The sequence below is a fragment of the Taurulus bubalis genome (assembly GCF_910589615.1).
Source record: "Taurulus bubalis genome assembly, chromosome: 6".
In the NCBI taxonomy this organism is placed as follows: Eukaryota; Metazoa; Chordata; class Actinopteri; order Perciformes; family Cottidae; genus Taurulus; species Taurulus bubalis.
Genome location: NC_136594.1, coordinates 18292545 through 18318487, shown reverse-complemented (window position 1 = coordinate 18318487; position 25943 = coordinate 18292545). Strand labels below are relative to the sequence as shown.

The 25943-nt window shown below is 43.3% G+C and overlaps 3 protein-coding genes across 3 annotated transcripts; 1 reads left to right on the top strand and 2 right to left on the bottom strand.

Moving 5' to 3' along the window:
• Positions 1-305: 305 nt before the first annotated feature.
• On the bottom strand, positions 306-9330 carry tnpo2b (transportin 2b; the record flags this gene model as incomplete). Its single annotated transcript, XM_079220282.1, has 23 exons — positions 306-420; positions 592-721; positions 1515-1589; positions 1709-1808; positions 2374-2449; positions 2613-2708; positions 2803-2901; positions 3003-3090; positions 3828-3986; positions 4199-4393; positions 4508-4679; positions 4771-4996; positions 5135-5287; positions 6165-6336; positions 6439-6499; positions 6618-6736; positions 6852-6974; positions 7368-7449; positions 7549-7682; positions 7807-7913; positions 8529-8678; positions 8838-8913; positions 9232-9330. The coding sequence occupies 22 exons, from the start codon at positions 9328-9330 to the stop codon at positions 614-616; spliced, it is 2670 nt and encodes an 889-aa protein (XP_079076408.1). The 3' UTR covers positions 306-420; positions 592-613.
• Positions 9331-12530: 3200 nt separating this feature from the next.
• Positions 12531-13092, bottom strand: rln3b (relaxin 3b; the record flags this gene model as incomplete). Its single annotated transcript, XM_079219193.1, has 2 exons — positions 12531-12808; positions 12918-13092. 2 exons carry the CDS (start codon positions 13090-13092, stop codon positions 12531-12533), a joined length of 453 nt encoding a protein of 150 aa, XP_079075319.1.
• Positions 13093-15447: 2355 nt separating this feature from the next.
• On the top strand, positions 15448-24471 carry rfx1b (regulatory factor X, 1b (influences HLA class II expression)). Its single transcript, XM_079220331.1, has 17 exons — positions 15448-15787; positions 18197-18294; positions 18416-18505; positions 19726-19799; positions 20069-20354; positions 20444-20625; positions 20731-20850; positions 21044-21165; positions 21270-21388; positions 21645-21748; positions 21855-22006; positions 22212-22309; positions 22640-22789; positions 22890-23101; positions 23185-23338; positions 23427-23472; positions 23571-24471. Exons 1-17 carry the CDS (start codon positions 15463-15465, stop codon positions 23741-23743), a joined length of 2505 nt encoding a protein of 834 aa, XP_079076457.1. The 5' UTR covers positions 15448-15462; the 3' UTR covers positions 23744-24471.
• Positions 24472-25943: the final 1472 nt, after the last annotated feature.

Genomic DNA, 25943 nt, shown 5'->3' with positions numbered 1-25943 from the left:
TCTCAACTGTCCCTGTTTTCCCAGTGGCAGACCTTTCTCTGGCTATTTTTCCCTGCTTTGCAACTGTTTTCCCTCCCTCTCTTTCCCTGAACTTTCTCTCTGCTGGTCTATCTCCCTGCCTCCTTCTTTCCTAACTTGTCTTTGCCTCTATCTCTGCTCCAGGTCCTTCTTTCTGTCCCTCTCTATCTGTCCCTACCAGTGAGTTTTTCTGTGTCGGATCCCTGCCTAGTTAATCTAGAGGAGTCCCTCTTTCCCACCCTCCCCACCCGCCCACCCTCCCTTTATGGACAAACACATAGGGCGTGGGGCCGTCCGTCAGGGGGAGCGGCCAATAGCGTCCCTCTCCCTCCCCCCCCAGATCAGGGCAGTGCAATACACAGATGGATGAGTTTCCCATTCACCCTCCTCCTGCTGGCTCACCTAGAAGGACAGACACAATGGGGTTTACGTCAGGAAGAACATTTGTAAACCTTTGGTTCATGATTATATATATATATATATATATATATATATATATATATATATATATATATATATATATATATATATATATATATATATATATAAAGTTAACAATGTGTGTGGGATTACCTCTTGGGTGGGTGTAAAGAATCTAAACGCCGTAGCAGGCTGCCAGTCGCTCCTTCAGCAGTGGGGGGAACTGCTCTGAGAACTGCTGCCAGTTCTCCTCCCCAACCTGCTCCTTAAAACCATGAAGTATCTGCAAAGGGGCAGAAGATGGAGGGTAATTTAATTTCAGGCACATCGTCAACATCGTGCAATATTACAATTTAATTTCATGTGCATTTTCTACTTTTTAATATCATTGACATTATCCTTCTCAACATTATGCTTGATATTACCTTTCTATTTCTGTCTCTATTATGCACACATAGTATTACGTCTTAATAATTGTTTATATATGCATTCTATAGTTTTTTTTGTATTCTTTTTTGTAATCTTTGATCAAACTCTGGCACAAAAATGTCCTTTAGGAAAAATAAAAATAATAATTCTAGAGGCTTTATATACTGATTTCTAGGTCAAACACCACCATTTTTTCACGCCACTCAGCGTACCAAGCATTTTTTTGACAACAAAAAAAAGAAAGTGTTGTATTAAAATGCTGGTGGTGTTGAGAAGTAGCCAAACAGCCAAGAACCAAGCCAGAGAAGGAATCATCAAATAAGCAGCGGGAGAAGAATAAGTGTGCATTTTCCTTACTAGGTGACAATCTTTGTCACTTCATTTCTCTGCAGAAAAAGAGCAGTGTCCTTCCTTTTTGCTGGAATGAAAACATGCCTGAAATCTCTACACCTTACAGTAACTCATAGCAGGGAGAGAAGAATAAGAATGGGGAGAGTGAGGAGTGAGACGATGTCAGGGTGAGATCAGCCTTTGGATGGGACTGGTTGTGGGAAAACAAGAACTGGCTCCTCAATATGACCTGGACTCTGCATCTACCCCTTCCCCTGATCAACACACTATTGCGTGTCACTAAGTGAGCTCCTCACCTTATAGAACATGTCTCGCAAATCGTCTTTAGGATTCACCCAGGAGGCCACTGCGTCACAGAAGAAGATGAAGTCCTGAACAAACAGAGGAAGCGGTGAGGTTTTAACAGCAAGCTCAAAAGCGCTTATAATATATAAAGCCTTATAAAGACTGTGAAAGGCATAACTTAATGACAACAGGGCAAATGTCTCACCTGCACCACACCTCCTGGGTTCACACCGATCATCATGCAGATCCCGCGGAAGGCAGAGTCTTTCTCCTCGTTGTCTCTGATGTTCCGCAAAGACGTACACCTGCCGCATGCAATGTTAACCAATCAGCAGCTGTTAGACTTGACGCTGTCACTACTTAGAATTCAACTCTCTAATTTTGTTAATGAGAGAACATTTGTGAAATGAGAGCAAAAACAAATTAAGATGGTAACAGCCTGTCGTCGTCTTTCTGTCTGGGAGGACATTTGTCTTTTTTTCTAGGCTTGTGAAAACCCAGAGACTTCAGCGTTTCATTCTCACTGCTTTCTGATTCCAATCGTTTCAAGAATGTATTTAAAGATAGTCAATACTGCAGCCCTCGTAATGCTGTTTGCAACAATGTGATTGCACAAAAAAGCAAAGAGGGAAAAGGAGAAGAATGAAAACAGAAATCAAGAAACTGCCAAAAATGTGTCGGATAGGCTAACATAATTACGTGCAGAAAGGAAAGAGAAAAAGAGAGGATGTGGTGAGACCACACAGGATGACAGAACACGTGTTGTGATATAGGGCAACTGTGCAGATGTTGTACATTTAAATAACACCACAAAGATGCCATATCCTTTGCTTTTAAAGACAAAGAAAAAGAGGATTCATGTTTCCTCACCAGGGTCGGATAAACTGTGGCAGCAGGGGCGCAACCTCCTGAGGACACACGTAGCCCAGTCGCCCGATGGTGATTGCTGGAGGAGAAGAAAGAGGAGTCAGGACTGCTGTTGGAGTAGTGTGGGTGCACTATCATGACAGGAAATGCCCTGCCAGTCCTAAGATATATCTCTCAAATCTGTCTAATTCCTTTTGAAAACAAGTATTATAAAATAGTAAAGTATCTGTGCATGCATGTACCGGTGTTCTCCAGCAGGGTCTTGGGGGTGTTGGGTCGATTGATAATCTCAACCAGCTGGTTGAGAACCATAGCGATGTACGGCTGCATCTCCACTCCTGATAGAGAGACACGCATCAGTTCACTGCATCTCATATTCAACTGCAGAAGCACTTAACTGTATCAGATAAAAATAGATTTGCTCCAACTCACCCATCTGCATACAGATCTCTCCAATGGCCCAGGTAGCATTGTTACATACAGAAATGAACTCTGGGTTCAGATTTGTCCCGAGGATTGGCATAAATTCAGCTGCAGGATGTGCAGAAAATATCACATTAGACACACACAAAAAACAGGAGGATGGAACATTATGGAGTGTATGTGAATGAGAGATTGAGGGAGATAATTACCAATACACGGTTTGACATGAGGGAAGCAAGCCTTGGTCAAGTCACCCAGGAGAGCAAATGAACTCTGTCTTACTTCAGGCATCGTATCCTGGGACAAAAGAGACAGAGAGACAAAGACAAATGTGAACACACACTGTTAGCAGAGTAGAATGAATTGTCCAGTGGCACACGACCAACAAGCATTGGTGCCTAACATTTTCAAAATATGAAATGCATTCATTTTATCACCATACAAGGCAAAGTTTTGATTTTTACAACAAATGGACAAGCTGGAAATGTATACATTTCCTGTAGTTAGTGTCAGTTGACTAATTTCTATTGATGCATTCCATCTGTTTTGGACTTTGTGTTCAACAGTAAAAACTGTTTTTCGTGTTTGTAGTTTGTGAGAGAAGGAGAAAGCGCTCACATTCCTCAAGTACATATTTTTCTGGGAAAAGAAAAATTCAATCGCAGCTCAAATACTGTGGTGACCAACTTTCATTACCGAGCTGCAGGTACAATCATTATTTTACTTTCTCAACAACGTCAGATAAAATAAATTGAAATACAGGTTAAAGGCAGCAGCTGTGTTGTGAGGTCATCAGTATCAAAATGAGTGAATTACAGAAAAGGTTAGAAACAACAAAAGGGATTCATTAACACATCTATAGGAGCTACTACAAAAATGCATTTGTGCTTGTGAAACCCAAAAAATTGCAGCGAAACAACTCTTTTTCTTTTAGATTTTGAATGCAACACAAAAGTGTCTGCCAAATTAATTTATGTACTAGTGCAAGAAGGACTCGAAGGACGAACCAAGAGGCACACACAGGCTCTACTCACCTGCATGCACTGGAAAAGCAGCGTCATGATGTTACTGCGAGCCACCAGCGTGTCCACGTGGCCCCCCAGTCCCTCAGCTAAGCCGCTTAAAAGATCCAGAGCCACAATCATGAAGTCCTTGTCGGGTGCTTCGTACTGGTCTGGCTGCTGACTGTACATCTGTGACGCGCGCACACACACACACACACACACACACACACACACACACACACACACACACACACACACACACACACACACACACACACACACACAAGAGAAGAGAAGACGGAGAGAAACGGTCAGAAATGGGACGAGGGAATTAAGTTTAATTTATGTAAAGCAGGAAAAACATGAATTGCCTCTGTAGAGTCCTTGTGAGTGTGGCTCACCATGGCCTGAGCCAGAGTCTTCTGAACCAGGGTGACACAGCGCTGATAGACGGGCTCGCAGTAGGGGAGGAAGCCGCTCTGCAGCGCCGTGGCAACAGATGACAGACACTCGAGCAGAGGAAAGAGATCTTTGTCTTCGTCCTTCAGCTCGTTCCACTTGGCTATCAGTGGAGGCATTAGCTTCTCAATGTACTCCTGAAAGCACAAGTGTGTGATTTTGGCTTGAGATTCATTTGTTCCCCAAGCTGCTTATTGTAATACATTGCATGCAAAAACAGGACTATGTAAAAGTGTGCATTTTGTACTCACGGGCTGGTTGAGATGGTGTCCCACAGAGTCCGCCAGTGTTCCTATGGCATCATAGAGGATGAGCAAGTTCTTGTGCTGGTACTTCCCGAAAGCAAAAACCAGTGTGTCCAGGATGAAGCTCAGGTAAGGCACGAGCTCTGTACACGCCTCCTCCTCCAGGGTGGCAAACGCGCTGTAGGAAAGACGAGATGGGTTAGAAAGATGCACGAGCAAAAGTAAGAATACACAGTAGAGTCAAACATACGGGTAAAACTAAGCTGTACCTGCACGCTGCTTCCTGTACCCTTTTATTGCCATCCAGGATGCGTTTGAGCAACTCGGTCATGAGGGGTTTGAGGTGAGAGTCGGGGGGCTGGCTGACCACCCAGTGGGCATAGCGGCTGAGGGTCCAACAGGCAATGGAGCGGACCAGGGCCTTCTTGTCGCACAAACATTGGATGAGGTGCGGGATGAGCTCAGGCAAGTAAGGAACCATTCCTTGCATACAGCCTGGAAGAACAAACAGTTTCAGACATCTAAAAAGGAAAAGTCCAACATTTTGAGAAATATGCTTGTTCACTTTCTTGCTACGAATAACATTAGAAGCTCAACACTGCATTTCAATCGCTAGTCTGTGTCCTGTCTCACCCTCAGCGATGGCTCCCAGCACAAGGATGCCTGACTCCTTAATGACCCAGTCAGGGTGGAATAGCAGTCCTTTGAGCAGGGGCAGGAGATGTGGAAGCAACTCCTCACGAAACACATTGGCCAGAACATCCAGAGCCGCGGCTGAACACTTCCCTGAAAGGGGAAAACAACCAATCAGCACGAGAGAACTTTGAAACTGTAATAATGCTGTGTAAAAGAATAAAAGATGTCTCCTCGAAGGTGATTAGTTGACTAATTGGTTAGTCCTCGCTTAGTCATGGAGTCTTTCGTGCGGAATAATTTATTTCCAATAATATTAGACAATTAAACATTTTATCTTCAATTGTTTCCCGGCAGTAACATACTAAAGCGCAAATAAAACACAGCCAGACCTCCTCACAATCCTGCAGGAAGGTGCCATATTTTCAATGACAGCAGCCAGAGGCACGTTTCAGTCTTCTTTGGGCTGTTCTCTCTCTCGGTGTCTGCCTGTGGTCAGGCCTAGGAGGTCTGTGAGCCTCAATACGCTGAGTGTGACAAAGTGGCGGGGTTTAAACTGGGAATGAGAACAGGCTGCACACCCCGTTTATTGACCACCACAAGGGGTGAACACCGCAAAATAAGAATAAGAAAATCTGCAGATACAGACACCGCCCCAAACTTCTAGTGGAGCACAAGTGATGATTGAGAGGGATTATTTGTTATCAGTCTATACATAGTTTTTTTTAGGAAATTGTCGCATATTATACCTTTTAGAATGCAAGTCCTTTGAGTGACAGACAGATATCCATATGTAAAGCTCGCTGGCAGTGACTGGGGAGGAGTTGTTTTAGTGTTGGTAAATACACCCTTTGTTTTGTTTGTGTTCTGGCATTGGTGCCAGCTGCTGTTATTATATAATATATTATCTTTAACTAACTAACTGCACTTCTTTGATGTTCTGCACAACCTCAATGAAAAAGGTTTGGATTTAAAAGTCTGCCATGTGGTCACCAGAAAAGATTACTAAAGCTGCGTTTCTGTAACTTACGTAAATTCCAGTCAGACAGTGTGTCATCATCATCGTCGTCATCTTCATCGTTGTCCTCTCCCTCCTCGTCCTCGCCTCCTTCGTGCTGCAGAGTGACGGTGCGGGACTTGTGGAATCGAGGCTTGATGTCTTGCTCGCTGTCAGGAACTGCCTCGTCCTCTTCGACGTCGCCCTGGAGGACAACAGAGAGAAAGAAAGGTAAATACAGACTGGACAAAGGTCAAAAAGTAGTACGAGGACCTGGGAACATCTGATTTATCCGAGGGTGTCTCACCTTGAGAAGAATAATGTCAATCTCAGAGTATTTCATCCCATTCACTAGGATGGGGATCAGTCTGTAAGAAGAGACAGACCACATTACTTATCAGATACAATTCATACAACATGAGATTTTCACTTCCATGTCATCAACTTAACCCTGTCCAACCACCAGTAGGGCCTGTCAGTACTTACTGAACCAAGTGGCCAGCCAGGGCCTCTTTACAGATGGGCTGTTCAGCCAAAGTCAGCCAGAACTCACAGGCCTCCAGAGCCACGTTCTCATCTGGGTCCTGGGTCCGCTGCAGCATGTACTGGTGACAGACAACAAGAGGTGGTGAGGAGGAGGAGGAGGAGGAGGAAGAGGAGGAGAGGAAAGCCACACAATGTCAGTTTGAAATGGCATGTGAGATCAAGTCCCACCCTCACCTGGATGATGCTGTGCATGTGTGGGATGAGGCGATCAATGCGAACTTCCAGCAGCATGACCAGAGCCCTGCAAACGTTCTTCCGCACTTCACTGTCCTCGTCCCCGGCCAGTGCAAACAGACTCTGGATACCAAAGAGAGAGGGAGAGAGATGGGGTGAGTGGCAAAGAGACAAGGGAGAGATTTTCAGGGTCAATACATTTGAGGGAATACAAGAAATAGGGTGGGGAAAAAGGTGACCAGAAAGTTAATAAAAGCGACTTTCACATTAATCTGTTTAATCAGCATTTACATCTCGTCAGTGTTTGAGAAGAACCTCAAGTTTTTCCTTTCTAAAAAGATAAAACAATAGTTCAGCATCATGTTGCATGTTGTTACATTAAAGGCAACTTCTTGCATAGCCTTTAAATAGATAGATGCGTTGTTACATACTCCATCTCTGAAAGGAGCTAAAGGTAAGGAAGCAAGTTATGAAAACAATGGAAATTGAACCAGCAAATATTTTTGTCAAGCTCACCTCAATGAATGTGTCAATGTTATCCATCAGAGCCTGAGCACGACCAATGATGAACTGGTTCACACATGCTATAGCATGGGACCTGAGAAAAAGAGACAAACAAGGAGGATCTATAATGATGATTCTAACAGGGAGAATGAAAGTGGGAAGTCTTAAGACTAAAGACTGGTGCTTCACTGACCTGATCTTGGGGCTGCAGTGCTTGAAAAACTGTAGGAATTTGGGGATCATGATGTTAAGGGGTCTGTTCAAAGCATCGCTATCCAACAACTCTGATGAATCCTCGCAGATCTTCTGCAACGCTCCAAAAGAACCCTGAAAGGTGGGGGGAAATCATAAAGAAAAAATGTCACAAACAGAGTAACGAGTAGCCGATGTATATCTGATTATCACATTAACAATGCAAAGCTACTAGTGTGTGCAGGCAGGTGAGCTTGACCTCGCAGGTGTTATAGTCGTCCGAGTTGAGCAGATTGCAGAGCTGAGGCAACAACTCTGGCCAGGCCTGCAGCTCTCCTTTAGAAGCGATGGTCGTGATCAGGATACCTTTATGATAGATAATAGAATGGTTATACAGGGACAAATCAAGCTTTAACCGGACCACTGGCCCGACCAACATGTATTATTTTAGAGGCAGGAGCAGACTCTGTTTTAAAGCCTGAGTAAAAGGTATCATAATAAACAATAAAACCTGAAGAAAACAAATTTGGTGAGCATAAGTGCTTGCCATCTAAATCCTCGAAAAACGCAATTCTTACAGAAATCTCCAAAGGTCTTTTGAAGCTATTTTTTTAATTCTCGAGTAGTTGTAAGTTGTTAAATTTGAGCTGCATTAATTTCCAGGTTGTCAGCTTACAGATAATGTATACCAATTCTAGGTGGCATAGACTGTTGACCTTGACCATGTCAATTGATATACATTGGTATAACAGTCAAATATGTGGGGGAGAGGAATGGTAAGAGGTTAAAAATATGCAAGTAATATCTTAACCCACCATCATTGCATGCAATCAATCAATCAATACAGCTTGAAAATACAGCGCTCCCTCCCACACAGCTGCATTACCTCCAAAGGTTGAACCACCTACAGAGGAGTCTGACTCACTGCCGAGAAAACAATGCAGCAAACACCAGATTTCTCTTTATCAGTAAAACACCCACCGATCGTAGCTCTGATAAGCGGTGAAGGGTCTCCGATGTTGTTGAGGCATTCTCGTTTGATGAAGTCAGCCACATTGGCAGGGAAGTTCTGGTAGTGAGCCTTAACATTGTTCTTCAGTATCAGACCACTGAGGGAGCGAGTGGGCTCGTCTTGAGGGGGAAGGCAGAAGAGAGGATGAGGATAAAGACATGTTTAAAATGGGAAAGAGGAAGATACAGAAATATTAGCAGGAGACAAGCAAGGTTAATTAGTAAATGACAATCTTGTTCTTACGTCAGAATCCTCATATTTGACATGCACATACATACCCTCAGATTTTAGGCTGGTGAGGACAAAGATGAGATAATTGTTGAAATCTGGAAACTGATTAAGTTGCTCCAGTTTCTGCAAGCTATGTTAAGGAGCTCAACCTTTCACACACGCACATATAGCAAAAGCTCTCACACACCCTCACATACTGTTGTTATCCTGCATGACATGTTGGCAGTATGGACTTGTATACAATCAAATGACACAAGCTGCGCATGACAACACACCCACTTTGACATACAAGCTCTCATGCATGAAGCTTAATCTCACACATTTTTCTCTCACCTTCACAATCGATATCACTCTCTCTCTCTCACACACACACACACACACACACACACACACACACACACACACACACACACACACACACACACACAAATATAAGGATACTTCTTGCACAGCCCTCTGCGTTGCTGTGTCTGGGGACTGAGAGTCCTTGAGCAGCTGAAGCACTTGCTGAAGACCCTGTTCATCTGGCTGCCACTCCATCCTACAGGACACAAACAACGTGTTTAGGAAGCACGTACTACATATGCTGGGTCTTACGACCCGTTGGCCCCACCTGTGACCTCAGGTTACTACTGAAATAACGCTGAAGCAACGTAAAATACGCAGCACCGACCAGCACGTCATCGATGCTGTTACTAATAGCAACAACGTGACAGATATGACGGTTAACTGTTGTAAACTAAATTACACTAATTGTAAACGACTGTCTCCATTGTAGCAATACCGTTACATCGTTGGAGGAGATTAACGTTTTTGCCGTTTCTGGCAACATCATGAAACCCAAAAGCGCCACAACGCAGCCTTCCATTAAGTACGTAATCGTCGCATAAATGCGTAGTTATCCGCAGCAACGACCAACCGCGATGTGGACAGCCTCATTCCACATGAGGCCCAGACGTATGGCTCTCCCAGCTAGCCAGCTAGCTTAGCGTAAGATACCACACACGTAGCAGGTCCACACTTAACACAGCTGCAAGGAGCTATCTGGCATGAACTACCAGGCAGTCATGTTGCGCTGTGGAAGTCACGTTTGTAATCAAAGCAACGAATAGAGCGCATTAATACTCATAACAGTCGCATATCACCCCCCTGCCCCGGCAGCTACGAGTAGCATGGCTACCTAGCATCATCTTGAAAGTACCGCGAAAGATTTTACCTGGTCACTCCGGTGTGGTAGATCTATATTTCTATAGATAATAGTACAGTTACACTGTAACGATTAACATTAAATACAATTTGACTGCGGTATGTGTAACCGAATACAAAGTTCTGATCTTTGTGGATCTGTGTGGTTTCTGAGCTAGTTGGTAGGTGACAGAGATCGCATGCCTCGCAATCAAGCCGGGTGATCGGTTTGATCATGTTCGGCTTCCGTAACGCTGGTGGACAAACTGTCCAGCAGGGTGACCGTGTTGGACGACCACAGTCTCTACCGGTGTGAACGGTTTACTTAAAATATCTTAAATACATTAAGATGCATCACGTAATTGTATTCTGTGAACACATATGTTATATGACTCGTTTAGTGTTGTGTTTCATTTTTGACCGCCAGATGGTGTCAGCTTCAAAATCCTGCTGCACATAACTCCTGTGTAAATGATTTGTATGAACTACAGGACACAATAGTATGAACACCATACAGGCCAACAACAATTACCACCATTGTGAAGCTTGATAGGTCCGTTTATATGACAATATGTCTCAACATGAAAGGAGGATGAGCAAATTCTTATGATCACATAAACAGTGTTGGGGGTAACGAGATACAAAGTAACGGATTACAGTAACGTAATTACTATTATAGGTAACGAAGTAAAGTAACGCATTACACTCAAAATATTGGTAACTACACTACTTTACTAGACCTCAGTAACGCGCGTTCTTACGCTACTCAAGCCATTTTTACCAGTCCGAAAAGTTCTCTTTTAGCGGCGCGCGAGGCACACGACACTTCCTGCATGAACAACCTATCACAAAACTCCGATCTGAGTGATTTGAGTGACGTAGCTGCTGATGCGTAGAAGGAGGGAAGCGGGAAATGGATGAGACGGAGACGGAGAGCCCGGATCCAACTGGGAGGTTCTCTCCAGGTTCCCTAGGATTAAGGATATTGCAAAGCAATACAACACTCCAATACCATCAAGTGCACCTGTCTGTAATAACGTGGAGCTTCTAATGAGGACAAGACACGTCTGGTATGAACGGAAACACTTTACTGGTGAACTGCAGCTGTTAAAGCGATTGAGAACGCGCTCTTGCACCCGACATGTATATATTTTCCACACGTAACATCAACATTAGTTAGCGTCAACAAGCACGTATCATTGTACTTTCTGCCTTCAAAGTAAAAGCACTTCCTGTTTACTTGCTCTTCAAAATAAGAGTAAATCATGTAATAAAACAAGTTACAACACTGTGGAAAGGCTTTCAGCCTGGGCAGTATTGTTCTGACCCCAAGGAGGAACAGGCTGTCGGATAAAAGATTCGAGAGACTTTTACTCATGCGATACAATTGCTATTTTGAAGAATAGAGAAAAATGATAAACTTTATAGGATATAGTGCACTTTCTGTTTATTTAGGCAATGATGAAGTGGATTTTCTGTTTATTTAATTGCATTTTCTGTTTCTATTTTTTGGGTTAAGTGGATTTCTGTTTCTATTTTATGGGAAAAAGTGCCATTAATTTTTCTTAAACCACTACAATGATTCCTATAACAAGCTGGTTTTGTTCTTAGGAGTAGGCCCCCATTTGGTTTAGTGGGGTCTCATGTTTCCAAAAGCCTGTTTTTAATGTGTTATGCTGTTTGACCTGAATGTCCCCACCATACACAGCCTCTTGTATCCTGTTGTTTGTGGATTTTAAAGTGAGGCATATTTCTTTGGTCAGACAGTGTGAACAGGGTTAATGTTCGTTCAAGTTAATAGCTGAGTTTTATATGCCATTTTGTTTGACATGTTTACAATTACAATTCATGTGGAAAGGCTAAGAGATGTCCTTTATTGAAAATAAAGTGATGAAAGGGCCATGATGTTTGTCCATGTATCTTTGCGGTTAATTTGGACATTTGCTTAAAAAAGTAAAGTAAAGTAACTAGTAGTGAAGTTACTTTTCAAATGCAGTAACTAGTAAAGTAATCTAGTTAAAATGTTCAGAAGTAACTAGTAACTAGTAACTAGTTACTTTTTCTGAGTAACTACCCCAACACTGCACATAAAATAAACAACCAAAGTCCAACAGCATAGGCTATAAAGAGGCAGTATGTTGCTAGTCTATGCTTGGATAAAAAGCACACTAAATATGTGTCACATGTCTAACCCTTACCAATTTACAGAAAGCAGCTACAATTCATTGAATATGAGGCTACTCTGTGTATTCATATATAGTCAGCACGATCATTTCGAAATCCTTGACAACACTTAAAGTGTATTTCTGAAACAAGGCTTTAGAAAAGTGGAAGTGTTCCAAAAGCATGAAATGTCATTTTAGTATGTTTTTTGTAAGAGGAACAGATACGGTCATACCAACTACACAAAGTTGTACACAAAGCTTTATTAAACATGTCGATATGTGATAATAACAGTAAACACATTTTTAGTACACATACACATTCCTGCATCAACATAGGAAAATAGTGGAGCTCTGCATTAGTGACTGGACAAGAAGTATAAGAAGCTATATTCAGCAAAGAGAGCTGATTTCACTCTTGCTACAGCCCCACTTGCAGCAGGCGTTGGACAGTCCGACCACTACATCACGTCCTTTCCTATCTGCACTCTGTAGAGCTTCCAGCACCCCCTCCGAGATTGGTGAGCGAGCTGAGCGGCTGTATCCAGCAGCCATAGATGCCTCATTTAATGTTTGATCTTTCCATACGTGGGACTCTGCAGGATCCTGCTCGCCATGTTGAGGGGTGGAATTTGTGTTCCATGGGTCAAAGGCCTCTTCTTCAATAAGAGCTGATGAAAAGCATAGTTAAATCTCTTAATGTCACTGTTTGACAAGGAAAGCATGGCACATCATGAAAAAATAAAACTTGTATTTATAGTCTCTCATGCACGCTCTTACCTGAGTCTCCTACGCTTCTCCTCCAGCGAGAACCACCGCAGGTAAAGATGACAGCTCGTATGAACTCTCTTCCACACAATTTCACCCCATAGAAAGAGGGGTGAGCATCGTTGGACCGCACCTTGTCTACCAGGGCCACCAACAAGCACAGGGTCAAGAAGTCTGCCTTCCACATGTTGATAGTGAAAAGATGCCGCAGGTGTCTGAAATACAGCTTGAGGTGTCTGTGTCGTTTGTTTCTTTCCGGACAGCTCGTTTTATAGGCCTCAGCATCTCCGAGAAGGACCTCAACTCCCCTCCACTCTTCGTCATGCCCAGAGATAAGACCGGAGACCTTTAGGGGCAACAATGCACATAGAGAAAAAATGAAGTTGTGATAAAGCAGCAAATTAAGCTGGAAGTGATGTCAACAAAGCTCTTGGATATCTAATCACCTGTGACCTTTTGCTGGCCTTTCTGTCCCTTACACCAGTTGGGTTGTGCAGTGTGTCATCACAAAATATCTGTCTTGCTATCAGCTCTGCCATGCAATGGATGGAGATCACTATCCATTCACCTCAAAGATTATAGGATGCTATACATGGGTGTCTACTGCAAGTGGCACACACACACACACACACACACACACACACACACACACACACACACACACACACACACACACACACACTACAGATATATTTCAGAGGCCAACTGGTGATACTACAGTGACTCAAATCAACTGTCAACTTTGTGGTAAAATATTAATAATTATTAATACAAGCCTATAGAGCAGGGAGATTTATCAGAATCAGAATCCAAGTGTGTTTTCACATACAAGGAATGTGCTTATGTGTAGCCCTATCGGTGCATGTATAGAACAAACATATAGAATTGAAAACAGTTAAATATTTTACAATACATACATATGTACAATATAAACGTTTAGAATGAAATAGCTAAACAGGAATGTGCAGGAATATATTCTAGGGGATGTGCAAACGTTCAGAGATAATAAAGTCCAAAAATATGTGTGTTGATGTAACTCATAAAGAAAATATGGGGCGGGGGCAACATCAAGCAATCGAAAAAGTAAGACTTAGTAAGATTCAAAGTGGCCATTTGACGTTCGGCTCTGGTGAAAGTGACAGTCAGGGACTGTCTACCAATCAACGATACAATATTTCACTGACGCTGCGACCACCTCGCACGTCAGCCAATCAGCATGCAGTGTGGGGCGGGGCGATGACGAAAGGGTAGCAACAGTTGCCCCGGTGAAGGCAAGGCGCCATAGTCACGGTAGTCCTGGCGACAAGAACCAAGCAACGGGACGTCAATAACAACAACCTAAATGTAAGGGGAAAAAAACTTCAACGACTTAAAAGGACAATATTGGGATAAACTAGAGGTGAAAAAGTTATTTATCTCAGAATTATTATTTCATGTTTGCGTGCTTGTTTGTACGGCGTGGACGTGAAGGTTGTTCGAGCTCGTGACGTGACGGATGGTGTGGTTCAGCTCGTGGGGATGAACGTGGTCGCTCGCTTCTCTTCAAACGCTGACTGTTGTTATGGCGATGTCAGATATTTGATAAGGGCACAAGATGGCGGGTGCGTTCATTGCCGATCGTACTTTTTGGCTCATTTGTCAGAATGTTCAGTTTTATTTAGTCACAGTTTCGATTATGATGAAATGATAACGAGACGTGTTCGGTGGCCTGGTTGTGGATGTATTACCTTCCCCTCACAAGTCACGAGCGATCAGCTGCAGCTCTCGTTCACGTCACAACTCCACGGAGCTGCTCGCTGGAAGCCATCGCTCCTCTCAACTCACTGCTCAAGCCCTCAGATAGATTAAAACGGGCACAGTGAACTGCTCACGGGACGAGCTCGTTTACGAGTTGTAAAAGCGGAAATATGAGTGTATATAGTGTGCTTCATAGTCTTTTCTTATGACTTTGAAAAAGTTTTTGGTGTGACATTGAACACGGTTTGCCGGATGATCCTCTGATTGTCTTGTTTGCCGTGTTGGTTTACGCAGGAGTGGTTTATCTTCCAGTGGGACGGGCTAAAGTTTTGACAGGCACTGGGTCCAAAGATTAATATATGGATTCATTTCCAGATGGTAATATCTGCTACTGTCCACGGTCGCTTATTTTCATATTCCAAACGTGTCATTTAGTTGATTTATTTCACTCGAAACACGATGATAATGGTCAATGAACCTCGTTTTAAATATGTATTTATGTGTTTCATTGCTTTATTCCTGGTGCTTTCGTGTCGCACTGTGCTTCCTCCTGGACCAAACAGGAAAAGCTCGATGCCACTGATAGTTTCCAACAAAAGCCCCACTTCCTCTTCTGGTTCATGTTCCACGTGCGCACACACGTGTGAGCGGACACGCTCAAGGTCTGTGTTGCCCAATCACAGAGGGCTACAATAACGTGCCAAAAAGTGTGTTATGTATGTTTGCAGCACTTTCGTTAATGAGGGCCGTGTGTCTTTTTTTTTAATCTCTTTTTATCTCTCTTCATCTGCAGAACTAGTGCCTCAAAGCATCGGTTGCCATGGCAACTTCTGGATACTCTGAGGACCTTCAGCCTCAGCAGGCCAACACAGTAACCATAGCAACACCTCCCACCACCACAACCTCATCCGCAAAGACAGCACACTTCCTGTCCGAGATGCCACCAACCTCTGGGACCAGTGTGTCGGCTAACCAGTCGGCCTCAGAAACAGGACAGGATGCGCTTTGTTCTCAGGCGCCGCCCGTCAGCCAGAGCCAAAAGGCCGCGGTGCTGACTGCGCCCACGCAGCACTACGTGAACCCAGACATCCAGAAGAGTAATGGTCAGAGCAACTCGCCCCAGTACATCATAGTGACGGTCACAGGTGAGAGACCATGCAATGACTGACGCGACAGATACCTGCAAACCCCATACTGTGCACACAGACATTGGATATATTGATAGATAAATAGATGTATACTTTATTCATCCCCAAGGGGAAATTTGTTTGTGGCAACAGCAAGCAAAGTTACATAGAAGACACAAAAATATTAGGTATGAAAAATACAACAAAACAGAACAGTAGAGCGTATTCAATTTAAGAAAATTAAACAATAAAGAAGGTGCCAAAATGCAAAGTATATGTAGTCTATGATGTGTATATATAGTATATACAGTGAAATATAAGTATGTACAGTGACTAACTAAACAACAAAAGCAGTGCTAGGGCTATTGATGTTGATTCAATTGACGGAGGATCTGACATGGAATACAGTCTGAGCCAGCATCAGTTTGTCCATGTGTCTGTGGGGAAAAGCAACAGGCTGGATCCTAGTGGGAGACACATTGTGATTGATGCTCGTTATCAAACAGGCTTCAGTTGCCAGGGCCTCAATCTCTTTAAAGTTAGATCGAAGTGGTATCAAGCAATACCTAAACATTTAGTGCATTGACTTGTCAACAACTTTGATCATGAAGTAATTTTTCAAGGGGAAAGCCCAAATATTGGCTTGTTCAGGATTTCTTCTGTTTAACATCAATGATTATCTTTAGGTTTTAGAATGTTGGTCTGACATAATAAATACATTGGATGATGTCACTTTGTGCGATTACTCAATTCATATTTTACATCAGGAATAGCTAGCAGCATAAATCAATAATCATAATTCTAAGTAATAATTAGTTAACTTAAGGAATCATTTTTGCACTTCAATGTGCAAGTGTAAAGCCATTATCTGATCCTTGATCCCTAGGTTTCACTTCATAAAAACATGTTCCAGTGCTATCCACAGACATTTTAGGCACTATCTGACTACATTTGTGTATACAGAGCTCTCAGTCTAAGTCTGGTTTACTGCTGCAAACGTTATGAGGACGAAGTAAGCTGATGGACATGGTTGCTAGGCTGCATAGTCCCGAAAATGGGAACGTGGATGGCTGATTATTGAAACCTGACTTAACTTCTACGCTGCTGCTTTTGCTATTATAGAGATTGTACAACAACGTTTTTTTTTTATTATATTGATTCAACATGGCTTTACGTGTGCAATCCTGCAGTTGTACAAAAGATAAGATAAGCGAGTATCTATGGTAACTAATGTAAGGCTTGCTTAGGAGGCTGTGGACCATTGCTTTTTTAAAATCACATTTTGAATTTAGAAAAACAACTGAGTTGGTACTTTTGAAATATGGTGTTAACTGGAGGATATGAGAGAGAACTGACCCCAACGCTGGTGTCTATCTGAATGTTTATTTTAGGGCCGTCTATTCGTAGATCTTCCTCCGTGCTAGTGTCGAGTAACACTGTGCACTTTCACCCAGAGTGAGACTGGCAGGCCCGGGGCTTGTCGAACGCTCAGGAAGTAGGGCTACTAGGATTGCTGAATAACTGCTTATTAAAACTAGCTCTCCCTCCTATCTATAAACTGCAGTAAAAAGAGCTGGGTTATTCTCAATACGGGTATGCAGCCCACGTAGTAATCTCGCACTATTAAAGAGGTATAGTTTAGCTATTGTGTTTTTGTTCTATGTATCCACATTTATGATAGAAGGCTGTATTGATGTACTTAAAGTTTTAGGTATAACAGTTGCTACCAGACTGAAGTGACTAATTGGATATTTAGCCAGAAGCCTGAGGGAAACGCTATGTAACATAGGTATATCATATTACGTATGAATTGCTTCTGAACTGTTATTGGAGGAATTCAAAGTTGTTTAAATAAAAAATGATTCACTCTCCAAACTGCCAGGTTGGAAGGAACAGTTAGTTGTCACTCTCCGCCCTAATCATAATGAAAAAATTGAATTGAGTCAATTGCAACTACGGGTATGTTTGTAGCAGTTAACTCAGAGTAAGTGAGAGCAGGATGGTGCAAAACAGTTTCAGTAAATTGTTTTCTCACCTGAAGGCTACAAGGAAGTGACTCTCACCCTCTCCTCCTACCACCCTCTATCCCTCATCCCTCGTGTATCTCTCATTTCCCTCTCTCATCTGATCTGCATGTTTACAAGATGGAGTGATTCCTCTCTCCATCTGGGGAGATTAGCTGTCCAAGGCTGTCCTTCTGCATGCAAGATATAAGGATGAAAGCAGAGTTGGACATAGGCACTCTTTTCTCCTCCCAACTATCAGTCTCTCCTCAGTGGAAAAACTTTGTTGTAAGATGTTCTGCGGTGACTGTTATTACGATTTGGAAGCAGTGTGTCGTGAGTACTGAACTTGGTAATGGTGGCTGGCTTTTCTGTTGATTTGTTCAATCGTCTGATGAAACCTCTCTCCCTCTGGCATCTCTAGAGGGCTCTGTTCACTCCAATGACAGTCTGTCCGACTCCAGCCCACCTGCCCCTGGTGTTCCTACTCAGGTGGTCCAACCAGTGCAGTCCACCCAGCAGGTAAGATGCAAACATATACACAAACCTCAATAATGTACCCGTTGACCACGTAGCAGCATGTCACAGCATATGGTTGGTTCCCCATAGTTCTATCTGACACTGTGGCTTTACTCACCTGCAGAGGTCAGTGTTGCAAGCAGTGTCGCAGGCAGCCAAGAAGATTCAGTCTGGCCACACCAACAATCTACAGTCTGTGCACATTAGCCAGGAGGTAAACAGACATACAAAAAAATGTCTCTTATCATGTAAGAAAATATACAATAAATACATTAAATTAAAGGTAATTTGATTATGCTACAGGCAGATAGAAAGAGAGGAATGTAGGAGAGAAAGCCCTTTGGCCATTTTGACAAAACACTTGCCTGCTTTGCATGTCTTTTCCTCTCCATCACTATGGCCTCCCCAGGCTGTCTGTGATGTGCCTGAAAACTGAACCCTGCAGGTCACCTCTGTGAGCGAGTGAATGAGCGATTAGGATTGTTTTTGGACCACCTTGTGTCATTTTATGCAAATAACTTCTATGGATGACACCAACAAAGTAAAAGGGTAACATTTCAAATTTGTGACGGTCAACAATGAATTCAGGGCGGTTGAAATTATTTTTCAGGATGGTTCTGGGACAATGGTGAAAAAAGTTATTCTTCTATTGATATATATCAATAATGACAGTCTGCTGTCAAACAAGTTTCAGAAATTGTGCCTGTTCAATCCCTCCTCTTAAAAAAAACCTTCTTTACCCACTTATGGAGCTGAGCACTCTCTATTCAGTAGAACAACAATATGAGGTGTGCATAGTATTGAAAGAAAAATAGTTAATTTATTATTATATCTTTCACTCTCCGATCATTGCTTTTTGTATTCAGCTTAATGTCTTGTAAAGACTAAGCTACAATCTGCTGCTACAATTCATGATTGTATACTAACAGTGGATGTCTGGCAGATAATTAAATCCCAAAGCTGCAGTTCACCTTACTTTTTATGTAGCGTTTTAGCTCATTGTTTTGATTTTATAGCTTCACTGTTTGCGTTCACTCTCATCACACTGATCCAGGATGTTTCCAGCAGCAGCCGGCAGCGTTTCTCAGCCAAAAAGCTCTAAAAATCCATGATGCAATATCTGCCCTCCACATAAGGACACACAGACAAAACTAGTGATTAGCTGCTAAAGAGACTTTCTCACAAGAGTTGATGATACCAAGAACAGAGTGCATATTGGACTTTCATTAATCAGACACAGGGCTCCAAATTAATGCTTATGTTAACCTGTGCTCCTCTGTGTGTAACATACAACTGTTCACTAACACGTTTCCCATAACTTCACAAAGTAAATAATATGTTAATATTGTGTTAACGGCTTGTTATGCTGCCTTAAAGTAGCTAAAAATGAAAACATGATTCTTTAATTAAGTCTCCTGTTTGATTCTTGTCCAGGTGGAGCATGTGTACTCTGGCCAGGTGCAGTATGTGGACGGAGGAGAAGACGTGTCTTTTACTACGTCCTCCATGTGAGTAGAGAGAAACCTGCTCTGTGTGCATGCTCACACACACACACACACACACACACACACACACACACACACACACACACACACACACACACACACACACACACACACACACCTTGTTACTTTCCTAGTCACACAACTGTGTTTTTTTGTGCATTTATATGTGTCTGTGTGTGTGTGTGTGTGTGTGTGTGTGTGTGTGTGTGTGTGTGTGTGTGTGTGTGTGTGTGTGTGTGTGTGTGTGTGTGTACATGCCTTTTCCTGTCCAGTCGATCCAGCAACTACCCTTTCTCCGACTCGCCCCTCTACTCCCAGACCCCTCCCACCTCTTCCTCCTCCTACTACGAGACCACGCCCAGCTCTGAGTCAGACATCACTGGCTCTGTGACCTCGCAGCCGGTTTCTGTGGCAACAGCGGGAGCCAATTGTGGGGGAGCTGCTGCAGGCGGAGGGGGCTATGTCATTCAGGGAGGTTATATGTTAGGAGGAGGAGGAGCAGCAGGTGGAGGAGGACCGACTTTCTCCAACCCTAACTCTCGTGCTCCACCCGCTACTGTGAGTACTCAAGTTCAAAGTGAACGATTTCCTGGTTGGATTTTAAGACATGAACGTTCATAAAATGAAACTCTGTCCTTCTTCCCTAGGTGCAGTGGCTGTGTGATAACTATGAGGGGGCAGAGGGGGTGAGTTTGCCTCGCTGCACTCTCTACTACCACTACCTGCTGCACTGCCAGGAGCAGAAGCTAGAACCTGTTAATGCTGCATCCTTCGGCAAACTCATCAGGTCTGTCTTCATGGGGCTACGTACACGAAGATTAGGGACCAGGTAAATATATATATATATTTATATATATATACATATATACACACATACATTTTGCGAGACGAGTATCTCAGGGCATCGTCATTACTCATTGTGTGTGTGTTTCAGAGGGAACTCGAAGTACCACTACTATGGTCTCAGGATCAAATCTGGTTCCCCACTGCTCAGACTGATGGATGAACAACAGCACATGGCGATGAGGCAGCAGCCTTTTTCACAGAAAAATAGGTATCCACATGAGGCTGCGTACTTGTGTCCCTTATCTCAACACTTGGAGCATCATTGTGGTAGATCGTCCATTCAAACAAGATGTATTAGTCGCTTTGCTTACGATGTTATTGCAGCTTGTTTCAAGGGCTCCAATTGCTCCCCTGTGATTCTTTCTCACTGTCCCCTGATTGATGGGTACTCTGTCCAATAGGATAAAGCCACTTCATAAGGTACAGGGGCTCACCAATGGGACGTCAGCTGGGATGGGTCAGCAGCAGGCAGCGGCACTTTGTGATATTTCGGCGCAGGTGCAACAGTATCAGCAGTTTCTTGGTGAGCAAAACCTACACTCGCAAACCTACGCACAATTTTATTTAAAATAAATGAATACTCTTTGATTCATTTATAACTCTGGATAACTGCTGTCTCTTGTGCAGAACCATCAAGGCCGCTGCCAGACTTTGTGGACATTGATCTGCAAGATCGAACCCTGCCTGATGGGATCCTTTTAGAACACCTCAAGGCCTTTCAGACTCTCTACAGAGAGCACTGTGAGGTAGGCAGTCATGAACAAAGACAGGACAGGACATGACACTGACCGTAACTTTCTTCTTCGTCTACATACACAAGTCATAGCCTTGATGTCTACTGTTATCACCCAGCTTTAATACAAGCTGACAATCTGCCGTCACGGTTGACGTAGCACATAAGTGTTAAATACTGAAAGACACCAAGCTCCCTGCACTAATGAAACATTCTTCATGATGAAATTGTCGAGCATATCAGTGGTATATTATGTGTGATCCCCACAGGCCATTCTGGATGTGATGGTCAACCTTCAGTTCACTCTCGTGGAGACACTGTGGAAATCCTTCTGGAGGTTCAGCCAGAGCAGTGACACAGAATCACTCAACCTGTACGTGTCATTAATACACTCAGCCAATGCTATTGAAGAAATACTAGCCCCTACATCTCATCCACTGCTGTAACTAGTATGAATGGTGTGTCCACTCTTCCTCCAGGCACAATGAGTCTGAGAAGCGTCTGCCCAAGTCGTGCCTGGTGGTGCTGTGTAAGTATGAGCCGGTGCTGCGCTGGACCAAAGAGTGCGACAACCTGCTCTACCAGACTCTAGTGGAGATCCTCATCCCTGATGTCCTGAGACCCATCCCCAGTAAGTTTGTAAGGCCTGTAAGAGGCGCGTGTACAAAACTGTTAAGTGAGGCAATCAAGAATAATTTACTGATTTGCAGCATACGGGGGCAATCTGGGGGCAAGTTTGAGGGTTTAACTTTCTACGAACACCTGTGCGTTTAAATATAAATGTATACCCTCTCTCTCTCTTTATCCTCTCTACATCAACACCATCTCTTCCTCAGGTGCCTTAACTCAGGCCATTCGCAACTTTGCCAAGAGTCTGGAGAATTGGTTGACAGGCGCCATGATGAACATCCCAGAAGAGATGGTTCGTATAAAGGTATTTGTAGGCTTCTGCACTGATTTGTTATTAAGACAGAGCTCTGCATCCATTTTCTACATCAGATGTTAACAGTGTTTCAGATCTATTCAGATGATGTCTACATCCCATTCAGACAGTCCACATCTGGTAGTCTCTAATGACCATTTTTTATTGCATTGATCTCAGTGTGTCCTTGGCGTTGTCTTGGTTGTCTGTCTGTTGTCTCAGGAGTGGAAAACCCAAGATGCACTTCAGCCCAGTGTGAACTGAGCCTCATTGTGGCTGCTTCTTGACATGAGCCATCTTCTTATGGCGGCCTTCAATCCTTCTCCTCCCTCTGTCCTTCAGGTGGTGTGTGTTGGCTCCTTCTCCCAGACGCTGCGCCGCTATACCAGCCTGAACCACCTGGCCCAGGCAGCCCGTGCTGTCCTGCAGAACACAGCCCAGATCAACCAGATGCTCTCAGACCTCAACCGGGTGGATTTCACTAACGTACAGGTGTGTACTACTATCGCACCCTCCTGTCTATATATGTACATTACTGTTTTAAGTGGAATAGAGCAGACACCTGACCCTGTCCACCCGGGCTCCCCCTCAGGAGCAGGCATCCTGGGTATGTCAGTGTGAGGACCGTGTGGTACAGCGGCTGGAGCAGGACTTTAAGATGACTCTGCAGCAGCAGAACTCTCTTGAGCAGTGGGCTACCTGGCTGGACGGCGTTGTCTCTGAGGCCCTAAAGCCCTACGAGCACAACTCTGTCGCCCTACCAAAGGCTGCCAAGGTCTTCTTGCTCAACTGGTCCTTCTATAGGTGAGAGGAAAGAGAAAAACAGTATATTTTAATAATATTTTGTTTCATGTGGAAGGTAGTGATGTTCTGTGCTTTCTTACCAGCTCTATGGTAATCCGGGACCTGACTCTGCGCAGTGCTGCCAGCTTTGGCTCCTTTCACCTGATCCGCTTGCTGTATGATGAGTATATGTACTACCTGATAGAACACAGGGTGGCCCAGGCTAAAGGAGTGACACCCATTGCGGTCATGGGAGAAGTAGGTGTCTGCGCATACAGTCCCATAGTATCAGTCTGCACCTGATGATACATGTTTATAAATGTCCAATTCTTGTTCTGTGTTGCAGTTTGCCAGCACTGTCAAGAGCCGAATCTCTCGGGACCTGGAGAAAGGTAATTTCACTGTGATTCTCCTCACGAATAGGATTAGTTTCACGTTTCAGCCTGTTATCAGGTCACTTAATGCCGCATCAATGCCCTTTCTCCATCAGAAGAAGAGGAGGATGATGAGGAAGAGGAGAGCGAAGACGAGGGCGGCGATCTCGTGCTGCAGTCCAGCTCTCTGAGTGCGATGGATGACGAGAAGGACCCGATGGAGCCGCCCGCCAAGTTGCCCAGGACGAGTTTCAATCTGCACACTCTGACTGAGGGCACTCAACCGTAGCCACTCATTTGCAGAATTCTCTCTCTCCTACACACACACACACACCTTTGCTTTAAGTTGAACATCATGCCATCCCATTCTGTCACTGTGCACGCTTCAGGTTTTGCAAATAGCTGATGTTTGGTGTCAAGCGTGTTGTCGTCCGGTGTGTGTCTGCAAGCATGTGAAAACGTGGAAGAGCCTTTTGCCAATTTTGTACTTTTGTGCTGCTGCCATTCTCTTTCTCTTTGCCTTCACCTGATATTTTACAGTCCTTCCCTCGTTCCCTGTGCCTTCCCTGTTCATACAGTGGCTAGTTGCCTGTAGCCGCTCCTGTCCAGCCTCCACTGGATTGTACATGGTCTTGATTCCCTCCTGCCCCGCCTTAACCACCGACCTGATTGCTGTGGAAAGAGGAGAAGTGTTCTTCGTTGTACTCTAAACTCAAAAATATCTCCTACCTTGCCTTTTTAAACCAGTGGCTATGCAGGGAAGCTGGACTTTAATGAACAGAACTGTCTGAAATATAATTTCTTTTAATCTCAAAGTAGCATCTGGAATGATACTGCATTATAATTTATGTTGGGACTTGGGTGTTGATTGACAGCTATGTGTCAATGCCATATTTTACTTCAAGTAATTTCTTATTAATGTGGCCAATTAACTGATACCCTGTGCCTTTGATATTTATAGACTGAAAAAGGCTTGTCTTCTATATAGTATGTATCAGTGGATTAATAAAGAAAGGTCCTGTGAAGTATTCTTGTTGTCATGAATATTTAGCTGTGAAAAAACGTTGACAGTCAAGCCGTGTGTTGATTCTGCCCAGTCTGCTGCTCTTCCTCCTTTTGTTCTACTTATCATCCATTTTGTTATTTCAAAATTGTTATCTTTATTATCTATATTACACACACACACACACACACACACACACACACACACACACACACACACACACACACACACACACACACACACACACACACACACACACACCTTCGCAGATGCAGTGCAAGTTGTTTGGGCCACAGGACGAGGTCAAAGCTTATCCCACCCAATCAGCAGCACTTACTACACTGTATCCATGGCAACCTTTGTACCAGCTATCTCAAAGTTTTTGTTGTGTAAAAGTAGATTTGTATTTTCTGGGTTGTTGAACATTTTGTAGATAACCTATATTATGTACCTTTTGTGAGCATTGTCAGATATCCAAACTATTTGTATGTTGTTTAACCATTATTGCCTTAATAAGAAATGTGTTGTGCTCTGTGCACGCTCGATAATGGAACTATATTTTTATTGTGATAATGGACCAAGCATGTGGTGACTTTCGAGATGGACCCTTTCCAAAGAGCACATGCTCAACCTGCCGCCTCTCACATGGCATGAGCAGATGTTGTCCTGTCCTTTAGGATGGTCTGACGACCGAGATCCCACCAAAGAGTAAACAAGGGTATATTTACATGTATTCGTCTAGTGAGTGCTAAATGCCATATCACTATTACAAAAATTGTGACCTGGATTTCTGCTTGTGCTGCTCTTCTGATTCCTCTTGATGTGATTCAGAAGACCTTTGTACTTAAATTTGTGATCGACGTTTGCAGCTTTATTCTCACTGTTAACTAAAAAGATGTGATTGCTCTCAAAACTTGTGCCATATTTTTTTTCCTTCAACCATATCACCTACAATGTTATGGGCCTGTATACTTAGAATTGCACTTCTATGAAGTTGGGAAACTCAAAGGGTAGATTTGAAAAATACCAATAATAATAATGGAGCAGCAGAGACGACGATGTCCTTAACATGGGTCAAGCGCCAACATTACTAGAATCAGACTTTCCCCTAATGCAACTCAATAGCATTTTTTGTCCAATCCTCAATGCCTCTTAAATATACACTTCCAGCTCAGGCCTTCTGTTAATAGAATTACAGCCTCCGCCACTCATGTTGCAGTTAACATCCATCTGAAGGTCTTCGCTTCATCAGTTTCTCCTATTAAGACATTTGTGGGAAATTGTCATACTTAAGGTGTGAATTCTTGAGTTAGGGTAAAAGAACTTGAGATCACAATGACCCATGATTACCCAATTCTAATAATTTCAACCGTAAGTACATGTGGTAGTTTGTGCCAAATTTGAAGAAAATTGCTAAAGACGTTCTAGAGATATCACACGTTCACAAGAATGAAGCAGCGTGACATATGTATCATTAAAACCTCAA